The sequence below is a fragment of the Hydractinia symbiolongicarpus genome, chromosome 12 (assembly GCF_029227915.1).
Source record: "Hydractinia symbiolongicarpus strain clone_291-10 chromosome 12, HSymV2.1, whole genome shotgun sequence".
Classification (NCBI taxonomy): Eukaryota; Metazoa; Cnidaria; class Hydrozoa; order Anthoathecata; family Hydractiniidae; genus Hydractinia; species Hydractinia symbiolongicarpus.
Window position 1 is genome coordinate 19902337 of NC_079886.1, and position 14019 is coordinate 19916355.

The 14019-nt window shown below is 32.0% G+C and overlaps 2 protein-coding genes across 5 annotated transcripts; one reads left to right on the plus strand and one right to left on the minus strand.

The window, feature by feature from the left end:
• Nucleotides 1-323: 323 nt before the first annotated feature.
• Nucleotides 324-8625, minus strand: LOC130622623 (oxidoreductase NAD-binding domain-containing protein 1-like). 2 transcript variants are annotated; one of them, XM_057438105.1, is made up of 7 exons: nt 8485-8625; nt 5008-5056; nt 4609-4715; nt 4084-4225; nt 3351-3587; nt 1181-1274; nt 324-551 (listed from the first exon to the last, which is right to left on the minus strand). In XM_057438105.1, exons 1-7 carry the CDS (start codon nt 8532-8534, stop codon nt 379-381), a joined length of 852 nt encoding a protein of 283 aa, XP_057294088.1. In that variant the 5' UTR covers nt 8535-8625; the 3' UTR covers nt 324-378. The 2 variants fall into 2 exon arrangements, with proteins under 2 accessions (XP_057294088.1, XP_057294089.1); XM_057438106.1 differs by lacking the exon at nt 8485-8625 and adding an exon at nt 5414-5649.
• LOC130622619 (serine/threonine-protein kinase Nek9-like) lies at nt 8486-13978 on the plus strand. 3 transcript variants are annotated; one of them, XM_057438101.1, is made up of 2 exons: nt 8486-8882; nt 9321-13978. In XM_057438101.1, the coding sequence occupies exon 2, from the start codon at nt 9321-9323 to the stop codon at nt 12015-12017; it is 2697 nt and encodes an 898-aa protein (XP_057294084.1). In that variant the 5' UTR covers nt 8486-8882; the 3' UTR covers nt 12018-13978. The 3 variants fall into 3 exon arrangements, with proteins under 3 accessions (XP_057294084.1, XP_057294085.1, XP_057294083.1); XM_057438102.1 differs by having other exon boundaries at nt 8486-8873; XM_057438100.1 differs by lacking the exon at nt 8486-8882 and adding an exon at nt 8895-9095.
• Nucleotides 13979-14019: the final 41 nt, after the last annotated feature.

Genomic DNA, 14019 nt, shown 5'->3' on the forward strand with positions numbered 1-14019 from the left:
ATCAAAACGACACGAACTTGTTTCAATAATATTTAAACATGATTGTAGCATCCAAAAGCCAAAATATAGTGACTTTATTTTTGCACGGATTTAATTTCGTAGACAATGGTTTAGATATATTGCTGCCGGATAGTTAATTTAAATACATTATTATTTACAGTCTCGTCGTTAACAAGAAAGAATGCCACTGTAATTCATACATACGTGGTCGTTAAATATATTGCATTTGTTATTTTGCGTGTCCTGTTGTGTCCTATTATTAACGGCAATTTAAAAAAATACATGAAGTCCATCAAATAAAAAACAATTCAGAACTACTTGAGTTAAAAGAGCTATGCTATGTTAATTTCACTAGTCGGTAATTCTGTAAATACAAAACTACCACCATGACTCATAGCGTATATTGTCTTCGTGTAAGCCAAGCTTTACTAAAGCTCCTTTCATACTTAACATCATTGGTTCCGGACCACACAAATATGCAATAAGATTCGGTATATCAGAAGTCGTGGATTTTACAGCATCACTTAAGTCCTCTTCAGTAATTCGCCTTTCTAAAAATTAAATAAATTTTTCAATCGAATAATTCCAATGATTTGGAATGAAAATATATATAACAAAAAGACTGATGAACGCAGCAACAGATGAAAATTTTCAACTTGTATTTTTGTGTGGAATGCATAGTCAAGTCATTTAAAGGTTTACGATACGCTTGACCGGGCGTTTGTCAAATCTTACACTTTCAAGCTATTTTAGGATTTCTTTCTATTTTCGGCTGTTTTTTTAAGGTGACTTTCCTCAACTTTTTTGTATTATTGCAACTAAAGCATGGAGGCACATTAGCACGAGTTACAAGACAATGTATTATAACTATTTAAGAAAGGTAACTTTTACGTATCACCACAAAATATTGGCAATTAAATTTTACTGCTAAGTTTTTTAAGAAAATGCTGGAAAACATGCTAAATGTAAACATTAATGAACCAGAAATCCCCTAAACTTTCGAAACAAACATGAAAAATGACGTCTTCTTCTGTAACTGAGAAAGTTTTGCTTGAAATAATGCTTAAAAATTCCCTTTTCGAAACACGAAATATTGTAATATTTCGAATGGTGAGGACATGATATTTTTAACAGGCAGAAAACACCATCTTCTATATAACGCATAAAAATACGGTCTTACCGATTATGTTTTTGTTATTCAAGCCTGTTTCCCTTGTAACAAAGTAGAATGACGTCATTTTATCGTGGCTTGACGTAATTAAATCCATGTCATCCTAGAACAATAATCAAACTAAAATAAGTAACACAATAATTTCATGTCACATACTTGCCTTGATAAGAAAGGATCGGAAAGGAAAAGATCGGAAAGGAAAGCACCTTTAATGGCACATATATACCTTCTCGCAGGTTTTTGAGGATATTTGAGAACTCTTGATAACATTTATTTGTAATGATAGTATTTTCATAAAAAACTGAGGAGATTTAGGGAAATTCTTAAATATTTCTCAAAAAAAACTTGAGGTGCTTTTAAAAGCGATACCATGGGTGAAGAACAAAATATTGCTGTACAAATGTAGCATTTCTTTGTATTTTGAAAATAAAAGCAAGTGACAGGTTTTAGAACTAAAATTGTGGAGATTTAAAGAAAAAGTTGTTAAAAAATTCTATTTTCAGAGGAGGCGTGGCTACCTGATAGGGCTTTTATTTAAGCCTGTTTGCTTGTTTTTCAGTTTTTTTCTTCGGGACAGTATTCAAAGCATTGCAGCTATCATACAGTTACAAATATATCCGGCTACAACGGTTTATTAATTTAAACTATATTTGATCTTTGCTTGATGCCTATCCTCATAATAGATAAAACTCTTCTCAATGGTGTCACCAAAGCGTAGTTTCCACTTGCGTAAAATAAGTTCGTCGCCTATTTTGATAAGTGGGAACGCAAAGATTCGTCGCGCAAAAGTTTGTCGATTATTTTTAAAGGCGATGAGTTTATTTTCAATATCAAGATGTTTTAATATTTTTTTTAAAAAAAACATCGCCTATTTTTTGACCTCATGGTCATATGTTTAAGATAAAAAAAGTACCGACTTTTAACAAAATAGAAATATATCTATGACTTTAAATCAAACAAAAGATCTTTTTATTTTCCTTTTAAATACACGTGCGCATTCGAAACAATTTTTATCAATGTTTGGATTTCGAAAAACTGCACAGTGAAAAAGAAGCAACATGCTGAGAACAGTAAATATGAGATGATCAAAAACTAGCCCAAAGGGTTCAAAAATTTAAATGTATCCATGATAAAGCTGATGCAGGCCACGAAGAAAAAGACTGCATTAATAATGCATTAATAGATCAATCTTTGAAAGAAGGGTAAGCAATTTCCATTTTACTTATGTGAATATTTATGTCAGATGCGAATTACTAATACCACTATTTTTCTTTTACTAGAGGCAAAGCGACGGTTTGGGAATATGAAGAAGGGTTTTGGCAAAAAGAAAAAGACACTGAAGAAAGCCACGCGTGATAGATTTTTTCCAAAACCAATAAGGAGTATAATGACAAGGATGATAGGAATGCGTTTTGGTGACATGCAAAGGTACCTACATATCAAAACACAATAGATAAAGGTTTTTCCAGAAATTTGAAAATGTCTAACGTAAAATAATTAATAATTATGCACCTAAAAAGGTTTTCTATGTCATGAATTTGTCTCAAGTTTTTAATTGTCACCGTAAATGCACTTCACTTTTTTTTCTTTAAAATCTCTTTTACCCAAATCTTGCGCCTTAGATTTTAAACGTTTTTGCCTTCTTCGCTTATGGATAAAGTAAAATAAAGCAAGCAGTTGTTTTCTTCTCGATGATCATTCGTGTTTTTCTCTTCTTACAATACTATATCACTAATTTTCCAAAATAATGTTCACAAATGCAAACACAATAGGGACGAATAATAAAAATCAAATCAGCGGCGAATCTAAATTTTTAGGTGACGAACTTATTGGGTAACAGGCTTAAAACAGAACTTTCTAAAGCTAAAACGTGATAGCAATTTTCACGATTGCTAATTTAGTTCCAAGATAACAAAACATATTACAAATCAAAAGTTAAAAAAAATAAAAAATAGGAAAAGGTCTATCAGCAAAAAAATTATTTTGTACCGTAGCAGACTGGTTTTGTATGATGTGGTTATTGCTTCCATATTACAGGCTTGGTCGTATATTTTACCATTAGTATTGAAAATAGAATGGAAATGTATCAAACAGAAACACGAGAACAAACAAACAAATGAAAGAGCAACATAAGAAAAAACAAACAAACAGAAAAACGAACTAAAGACTTCCTACAAACCTTAAATATCAATTCTTTTAAACTTGTTGCAGTATACAACATTGTTGTCTGCCCAAAACATTTTTTCACATCCTTGTTGCATTCGTGGACTTCAGAAATATGTTTAAATACTGAATACAAAGGATTAATACCAACACCGGCACCAATAAGCAACGTATCTTGTTTTAAACCCTCTGCAGCAACGTTATATAAAAACTCTCCACCAATTTGAATGGATACTTTGTCTCCTTTCGTACACTGAAAAGATGAAATTTTTTCAATCAAAATCATCCTATCTATCACAATCAAGATGTATCTAAAACTAAAATTACAAATGCTGCCTGCAATTACATAATTATAAGAAATAGGTGGGTAATTCTATCTCTATTAAAGGACCTACTATAGCAAGTTGTCTGTCAATTTTTTTACCATGATTTTCGACCATAAATTTGCTCCATTTTAAGGTTTAGAATTACATAGACAGAAGAAAAATAACAATAGGTATGAGAAATAAAGTAATTTAATATAATACATAAAAATAGTGTCAGAACATTTAAATCAAATGGAGATTTTTTTTTAATGTGTGAACACAACATCCTACTACAAGCAATGTTTCGTAAATAAAGATAAATGTTTTTGGAAGTATTCATATTTCAAGTTTCCTCCCTAGAGATTGATGGATATTCTAAGGTCACATAGTCGAGTTGCAGGGTATTCGAGGTCTGAAAAGACACTCTGTGTAAATTGACAGTACCTTTGTGTGCACCCATACAGCTGGAGGGTGGTCACTATACTTGACTGCCAAATGAAGTTGTTTTTCTTTTTTTAAAAGAGCCGGTGTAGAGCACATTGAATAGCCACCAACAACTGGTAAATTTGGAATATGTAAATCCAGCCTGTAATCAGAAGAGTTTTAATACAATCTCATTATCATGTGACAAGACAATGTATATTTTCCTACAGAAGCAGTCCAAATTAGTAGAAATATGTGTTAGTGCTACATATCAAAAATCAAAATTTATTGCCAGGGTTAAAACATTGTATGATCAAATTGTTGCTTGAAATAATAATAATAAAAAAATCCATTTTTTCTTCACAATAAATAACTTTAGCAGTTTTGAAAAAGTTTCAACGAACTGTTTGCTGATACTGTATGAAGTTACGTTTTTTTCTTATTATTAACAATAAGGTACAAGTATTTACAATTCTTCTTGAAGAAATATTAGGGATATAATTCATAATGGCCGAAAAAGTATTGACGTTGGAAAATATAACTTACCACTGACCTGGCCGAAATGTTAAATTTGCATTATCAACAGTAAGATTTAGCCATTTGATTGTAGGAGATATCGCTTGTACATCTGTGATTGTGGCTGTAGAAAAAACCTATGTAGTGTACATACTTAATGGGATTACCACAACAGGAAACTGTTAAGATATATAAGATTATTTAGAAATTGTTCGCAGAAAAAAAATTGTTTGTAAAAAAATTAATTTTAGGGGTAAATTTAAAATAATTTTTAAAAGTTGTTTTCTAAGGAACCATTAAAATTGTGAAAGACATTTTTCAAAAACTATTAATTTGAGGATATAATATACAATTGTATTCGTATCATAAATATAAATATGGCAATAAAGCATATACAACTTCTATTATATATAAATAAAAAATATATACCTTTTCTCTTAACACATCTTTAGTTCGATCCACATGGTTAGACATCTTTCTGAAAAAGAAATGATAATATTTTTCATATTAAAGCAAAACCACTTTGGGCACCACTAACATATATCTAAAGGCGAGTGGGATGTGATCTGTGTTTAGTTTTCTAAAAAGTGGGTATACATTTTTAACACACAAACAGAAAAGGGATATGCTAAAGAGGAACTTGCGGAAAAGGAATCAAATTTTTGTAATCTTACTGTAGGTGAGAATCAAACAGACTCTTATCAAGTGCCAGCTACTGCTACAGTTTTTAAACAATATATAATTAAATATATGCTGCATACAAAAAGGCCCTTACTATTAGATCACTCACTTACCCACCCTTTGTATTTTGTAGAAACTATATATTCAGCCTTACCACAACCTGTAAGTTTCCCATGCGAAGTGTAAGTGAGATATAATATTTTGAAATCATTCTTTATGTTTAAATTGATTATATATATAAATATGATTTTAACATAAGCACAAATTAGTTTAGGGGCAATAATATATACTTTTAAAAATCCCAAAGCAACACTTCTTAAGCAACATGTAAGGCCTGAGAATCCAAATTAAGGCTGACTATTCTTGGATCCGGGTTAACATTATTAAATTTTGAAAAAAGAAAACAAAGAACTGTTGAGGAAAATGAGTGGCATAATTGTATTTTATTTAGAACAGATCTTATTAAAACTTAAAGTTTTTAAATTTTATAAAAGTTTCACCATAATATTTAACTGCAGTAAAAATGTTTCACTGCAGTTGATTCCAATTGTCATTTCTTCATAAAAAGTATGCTTTTGTTTTTAAAAACAGTCTAGGTAAAAAAGTTAGGATTTTTAGCACAGGATATTTTGTAATTGGCAAACTTTTTCTAATTATAGCTACTACAGTACTGGAATCAGGACACCTAACATCTTAGACCTGTCGCAATAGTAAAAATATTTAGCACTGTGAACTTTTAGCATTGTAGGGTGTACTTTTACGAGGCATCATGATTTTTGCAATCCACATTCACAATGATACATCTTTAAACATAATAACAATTAATGTCATGAGAGAATAATAAGTTATATTTTGTTGTTTTTTTAAATTAAAAATATTTCCGTCGTCATAAGCTTCTTTCTTGTTTAGACGACTCCAACTTAATTAGTTGTTCCACAGGCACGACCAACTATAATTCTCACAAAGAGAAAAATATCAAGCAAAAAAGTTTAAACGAAAAAAAGAAAAGAAAAACAAACAAATATTTTATATCCCATCTTGTGAAAAAAGATATTATTGTTGTAACACCCTCCTTCGTAATGATATATAAATATATATGTTAAAATTACGCTTGCTAAAATCTATTACTGCAAGAGTTTTAGTCGATACTATTTAGCAAAAATAATAAAAACAAGGTATAGAATACATTTGTCGTAACACCCTCTTTCATTATTAATTTTCAAGTATAACTTGCTGTGTAACTTTAAAATCAACACAAGTGTATTCTATATAACTTTCAAAAAAAGCACAAGAATAATTCTTGCTGTATAACTTTCAACACAGCACCAGAATAATTCTTGCTGTACTTCCAAAACAACAGAAGAAAAACTCTTGCTGTGTAAATTATTATTTTTTCTTCACAACTTAAAATATAAACTGTGAGTTTATGCGAAAATACCTAGAACAATATGCTTGTCGTAACACCCTCGTAACAAGCTACTATTGACTTCGCCTGTAAAACAACTATAATTACGTTATAGTCTCCAACTTTCTAAAATTAAATTTCCAATAAAAATATATTACAGGATGTACAAGAATTTTTAAATGTGTAAACAACAACAACAAAGACACAAGATTATACGCATCTAATATTTAATATTTTTAATGTCATTCATGATCCATCATGACAGTTACAATTAATGGTGACAATCGCAATAGCATCATTATTTTTTATACATCGCGACTATAGCGAAGTTCTTTGTTAACAAATTCTATCGCGATGGTCAAAATTGGATCGTGGATCATTCGTGTGGCGCATGAGACGCGCTCACAATGTTAGGTGTCCTGATTTAAGTACTGTAGCTGACTATAGATGTCTTGCGAATGTTCACAAAGTTTTGTATATGTGTGCGCACCTTGACAGACAAGAAAAGAAGGACCACAAAGTTAAATTGAACCTTTAAGGTTTAAAAGGAATTGGAATTGTTTTTTTTGCAACTCTTATCCTGTCTTTTTAAGAGAAGACTTTACCAATTTTAGAGTCAGTTTTTTTTACACTTAATATCTTTGATCAACGCAGTCTGTTGTTTGTATTTTTTGCTGGCACTCGCGTGCGCATGCCCATTGTTCTCAATGCAAAATTACGTATATATGCGCATGCATCCTAACAGACAAGAAAAGAAGTTCCACATAGCCAAATTGACTCTTTATACTAATTTATAGATTTTTAGCAATATAAGTTTTAAAGGAATTGGAATTGTTCCTCTCAACTATTATCCTGTCATTTTAAGAGCAGACTTTAGCAATTTTAGCGTCAGTTCTTTCTTTAAACTCAATATTCTTTATCTTTTTTGCATGAGCACATGCGTACACATGTCCATTTTTCTAGGTGCAAAATTAAAACATTACGTCACACTGCAACACATTATAAACTGCAGCACGCCAGCTAGCTATCAGTCAGGGAAATCCTCTTAACTAAGCTGTACAGTTTATTCTAGATGTCAGCTTAATTATGAAGTATGATACAGTCTAATTAGGCATTTTACAGCTTAGTTAAGATGTACAAAACTTTGATCGTCTAAAACACACATTTAACTGAATTTTAGCATCTATCTAACTGAACAAATCCAATATTTACGTGCATATAAATATCTCCAATACATTAGTTTTTTCGTAGCACCCTGGAGATCCGCTAAATTTGAAGTTTTAAAAATATCCGTTTAAATAGGATGTATCATGTGACGTGACATCCTAACTAGAATGCAGTACAGCCTAAATAGACTATCGCTAACAATGAACCATTGTTTATAGTCCATATCTTTTGAACCCGGAGTGCTGGAAATACCGTTCTTCTTTTATAATATAGTGGTCAAACTGACGATGAAAGAGCTGCAGTGCTGATTCTGCTAAAATTTACATTTTTCGAGAAATCGGGGAAAAACTTTTTCTACTTCCTAATTTAGATGTATGTCACCTAATTAAGCTGTGATACAGCTTAATTAGGAGATTTCCAAATTAAGCTATACAGCTTAATTAAGAGGATTTCCCTGACTGGCTATAGCTATATGATAAAACACAATTGGCAAATTAAGAAAGCGTTGATATTGCTAGATAGCTAAAAGAAAAATTGCTTAGTTGATATAAAGGAAAAATACTAAACTTGGGTGCTTATTAGGGGAGAGTATAGTCAGATACTGACTGCTGGAGAGCCTCAATCAATTTTATACATAAAATTTTAAGCTATACCTAGATAACCTGACGAATAACGAAAATATCTGGAGGAGTTTAGCCACCATCTAAGCAATGAGCTATAATTACTCATAGAGGGATCCGTCGCGTGTCAGACCCTCACGACGGTAGACTCTTAAAATGGACTTTGGATTACCATGTTACTTTAAAATATGGCATTTACATATTTACGGCCTTACAATATGACATTTAGAGAGATGTGTAAACATTATAATGGCAGACATAAAATCAAAACAATGATTGAAGTGGATGTCAATATTTCAACTTTTGTAAGCAGGTGCTCAGGCTGTGATGTGAAATTTAGCTAGATCTTCGCTAAAGTTATTGGAAAATACATTTAAATTGGCGAAGACTTACCTGGGAGCTTGTATTAATTCCAGATACTGGTTTGTAGAGTAGGTTTTTTAAAATATATTTTACTTGCTAAATTAGATATTCGATGCCACTATTTTTAGGTTTAGAATATGCCTATACTACGCCTATTTGGAAACAAAATTAAAAACAGAAAACATTGTCTACCTTAGAATAAGTGTTTTAGCTTATCACACAGTTTTTATATCTACGGAGTGGGTATCTTTAGGAGTTTAAATAAATACATGAATGAACAGGTATATATATCTACAGTGGACAATCTTTTTAACAAAGTTTGAAGCATTAATAATCTTTAGTTAAAAATCTGCTGAAGAAGTACAATCTATAGCATCTTTTTGTTTGTCACAAAGCTGCTTGAGCCAGGCTTATAAATGTCAGAAAAGGAATAAACTGACAAGTAAACAAATAAAGATGAAATATATGTAGCTGCTATAAACACTGTTACTATACGTTTGTTTTAGATGGAATTTTACAGCATTGAGCACACAGAAGATGACATAGGTAATATACCATTAGATATATCTTTTGGTGATTCTTTTGCCTCAGTAGACGACCAAGAAGACTCTTCGTATACCAGAGTAAAGGTGCTTGGCCGAGGAGCATTCGGAGAGGCTGTACTTTACAGGAAAACAACAACAAATGAATTGGTAGTTTGGAAAGAAATCAACTTAGTAAGAGCAACAGAAAATGAACGTAATGGTGCTTTAAACGAAGTGGAAATTCTATCCCAGTTACAACATGTTAACATTGTTGCTTATTTTAATGACTTTTTTGATGGCTCCTCCTTATTTATTGAAATGGAATATGCTAATGATGGGTCTTTATATCATAAAATTGTTGCACAAGATGGCAAATCTTTTGAAGAAATTGAAGTTTTGCAGTATTTTTATCAGCTTATATCTGCTGTTGATTACATTCATGCATTTGGCATACTACACAGGGATATAAAAACTTTGAATATTTTTTTGACAAAATCAAAAATCATTAAGTTAGGAGATTTTGGCATTTCCAAAGTTTTAGAAGAAACCTATGGAAATGCTGAAACATGTGTTGGTACTCCCTATTACATGAGCCCTGAACTTGTCAAAGGGGAATCCTATAATCAAAAGAGTGATATTTGGGCATGTGGTTGTGTCTTATTTGAATTGCTGACATTGAATAAAGCATTTCAAGCGAGTAACCACTTAAAACTGCTAGTATCCATACTTGAGAAAGATCCTGGTGATATTAGTGATAAATACTCTAGCGAGATTAGAACTCTTGTGACGGAAACGTTAAAAAAAGAGGCATCGGAGCGACCATTTGCAAAACAACTTATGGCATTAGATGTTTTCAAAAAAGCGAAAGAATTTGTGTTAAATCAAACTAAAATAGCCGCTCCTCTAAGAAGAATATCGTCACAGCGATCCATAACTCAACAGTCCACTTTTTTAAGTCCGACAGTGTCAACATTAACCAGTGACGTTTTTTATTGGGGTGGTGGAAAAGCTGTTCCTCAAAAGATAGAACGTTTTAGTGAAGGGAGATGCGGTATGCAAGTTTCTGCAGGTTTTTCACATTTTGCTGTTGTTACAATCGAAAAAGAATTGTATACTTGGGCGAATATTCAAGGAGGCACCGAAATAGTGGGACAGTTAGGTCATGGTAACACAGCGATGTATCGCGCACCAAAGAAGGTTTCGTATTTTGACGGAATTGCAGTTAGCCAGGTTGCTTGCGGTGAAGACTTCACTGTGATATTAACATTGAGTGGCGAGGTATATACTTGTGGATCAAATTATTACGGTTGTTTGGGAGTGGGAGACACTAACGACGATGCTCTAACTCCAGTGCGAATTGATTCGTTAGATAATATCCCAATCCATAACATTGCTTGTGGAGATAGTCACGTTGTTGCGTTAACCAAGGAGAAAAAAATATACACTTGGGGGTGTGGAGAATATGGAAGACTTGGTTTGGGAAACGAAGAGGATTTTTCTTCCCCTCAACTAGTTAATTTGCCAGTGGGATATTCTGCTATTGTAGCCATAACATGCGGACGCGATAACACATTCTTGCTCACCATTAACGGTCACTTGCTGGCCTTTGGTAACAACGAACATAACAAAATGGCTCTAAACCAGACTGTGCAATTTAAGCGCAAAGCGTTAACAGAGGATAACATCATTCATTTCACACATACTCCAACACCTGTGAGAGCACTAAGAAGTTACAAGCTTGTCTCAATCTCATCCGGAAAATCACACTCGGCAGCTATTGATGAGTTTGGTCGTTTGTTGACGTTTGGTAGCAATAAATACGGTCAGCTTGGTGTTAGAGATAACAAACCAAGGGATAACCCATGTTTAGTACGAGGAGACCTAAATGGCAAAATTGTTATGCTGTGCTCCTGCGGTGATGGATTTACAGTGGCTGCTACGAAAGATAACCAGCTATTTTCATGGGGATTAAGTGATAATGGAAGGTTGGGTATTCAGTTAAAGGGCCGTAGTTACAGTTGTTCACCTAAACCTATTTTTGGGTCGTTGCATAAAGTTGCTAGTTTATCAAGTCGTCATTGGGCCACCATCATCCTGGCAGAACAAATGCTTAGCTCCAAAGTAATACACACTAAAATGTTAAGTGTCAGCGAACAATCCGGTAAAAAAGTTATTGGTGATCATAAACCCATTAGTGCAGAAGATGCTAGCAGTTCTGGGAGTTTTAAATTTAACGAAGAATTGGACAACTACGAGAGTAAAGGAGAAAGCGCAGGTGTCGAGAATAACCACAAAAGCGATGGCGAGGATACATTACCCCCATGGTTGGTTGACGAAATGGATAACGCAGAATTTATACCTATGGGATCTGATGAGGACAATAGCGAAGTGTTCGAAAACATCAATGCAAATGCACCGTCTTTTCGCGAGACTTTTAGAAAAGTGAAGGAGTCTTCAAAATCATTTGAATCTTGCGAAAAATGTTTGAAGAAAGATCCAAGCTATTTAGAAGTAAGAGTTAAAGAGCTAGAGCTGGAAAACACTCGTCTTGAGAAGTTAGCGAAGGAACAAGAAGTTCTGATAAAATACCTACAAAAAGAACGAGAGTGTTATGCGAAGTACACAAATCAAATGTTAGAGGTTAGCAAAGGTTCCTTACTGAATAATTCTGTCGAGTGAAAGTAAAACGCCAGGATACAAAAGTGACGTATACATTAAATCACCAAAAAAAATATTTTATAAAAAAGCCTTGTCTTTTATAATATATGCAAAAAGAAATTTTTAATTAATGATTTTAACAATATACATTTTTAACATAAATTTAGATTTAAGGGGAGGTTTTTTATGTCATATTTTTAAAGAAGATATCACAACAAATTTAAAACCATCGCCTTGTTGCGTGTTTCTTCGCTATGTCGCGTGTTGCAGAGTTTTTTAATTAATAAAACAAAGTTCGCTTAAGTTTACTTTTTAAATATAAAAACAACATTAAAAACACGCATAGTGATTTATTTTGAGAACCCAATCCTACTGTTTATTTACTCAAACTTAAAAGGAAGAGCAGTACAGTTGACTTTCGATATTCCGAGCACTAGATGATATTTTTCGACAGCTTAAATGAGTTTCACTGCCCATTATTAATAATGTATAAAAAAAAACTTTTTACGGTTTTTATCTATACAGTACTCTTTAGCGTTAAATGGGACTCCGGATAAGTTGAGCTTTTACTAATTAGGACCAAATTTCTCGATCTATTAGACTTCGTTAGCAATTGCATTAAAACATACTTCGCGTAAGTGAGACATCAATGCAATAGCTTTCCAGAAAACAGCAAAAAAATAAATTAAACTAAATAAATAAATTCGAATGATAAAAATCGAATGAAGAAAAAACAAAAAAGCACTGCTGACCGGAGTTAAAAATAAACTTTTGTTACTGTCTAAAAGTCATGGAGTGTGAAGACGTTGGCAAAAAAAGAAGTAATAATCTTAAAACAATTACTAAACAATACAAGATATTGCGAGAAGTATAAAAAGTCTCAATAAGTGGGACATTTTAAGTTTTTTCCTTTAAAAAAGTCCTAGTTAGGGAGAGATTTGGTTAAGTGTGAGACATTCGCTAAGTAGGACGAACTTTAAAGGTTCCATTTAACGCCAGTGTACTGTATTATATTTTTTTCTCAATAATCATACATATTTTCGGCCATAACGTTATGAACGGTAATACTGACAGCTGAATGATGGCAAATCAACAAGTTGCTGAAAATTGATGAAAAAATATAATGCAGATAAAATCATAAATTGAAGTTGTTGTTTTTGTATTGCAAATTTTAGTCAGTGCGAGGTTTTTTGACATAAATATGTAGTTTTTACTTGAAATTTACCATAGTAGGTAAGCAGTATTATTTTATTTTGTCTTATTTTTATTTTTAAAAGATTAGTATTTTAAATTTTTTAGTTAATGTATAATTTAATATTTTAGGATATAGAACTATTATTTCACATCGATTAACATTTCAAGACTTATACGAGCTTGAACAAATAGCACGGATTGTAAAATGTTTCAATCTAGTTTCTGTAACAGTATAGCATGTGTTTGTGTATGGAAAAAGATACACATCTTTATTTAAAAGAAACATGAAATTTGACTTGAGCCTGATTGTTTCTTAATATTTTTATTTCTTTAGTGTTCTTAAGTGTTTTTTTAAATTTTTCTTAAAATTATTTAATTTTTAATTTCCCCAGGAAACGTTTTTGAGGTCTTTACTTCGTGCTTGGTGTTCACATAAGAAGAAATGGAAGTAATTAAGGAAGATTGGGATCAAAATATTTTTTACATCATGAGCCATTCAATAAGAGCTATGCATAAGCTATACTTATACACGAACTTCGTTAGTCCTAAACTTCAATCAATTCTCACAAAGATGTCTTCTTGTTTTTTTAGCCTACCAATGTTTATTAAAAAACGTGTAATATAAGTTTTCAACACTTTTATTCGTTTAATTTTTAAATTTTATTTAGAAATTTTTTATTTTGCGAGTTTGTAATTCTTGCATCAGCTTTTTGTGGTCTGAGAATTACACTTTGTTTATCAATGGTGACGATACTTGTAAAGAAATATTCAACTTTGTGATACTTTTCTGTTTATGTCTTTTTTTTGTTTAACATTTGTGACAAAATCC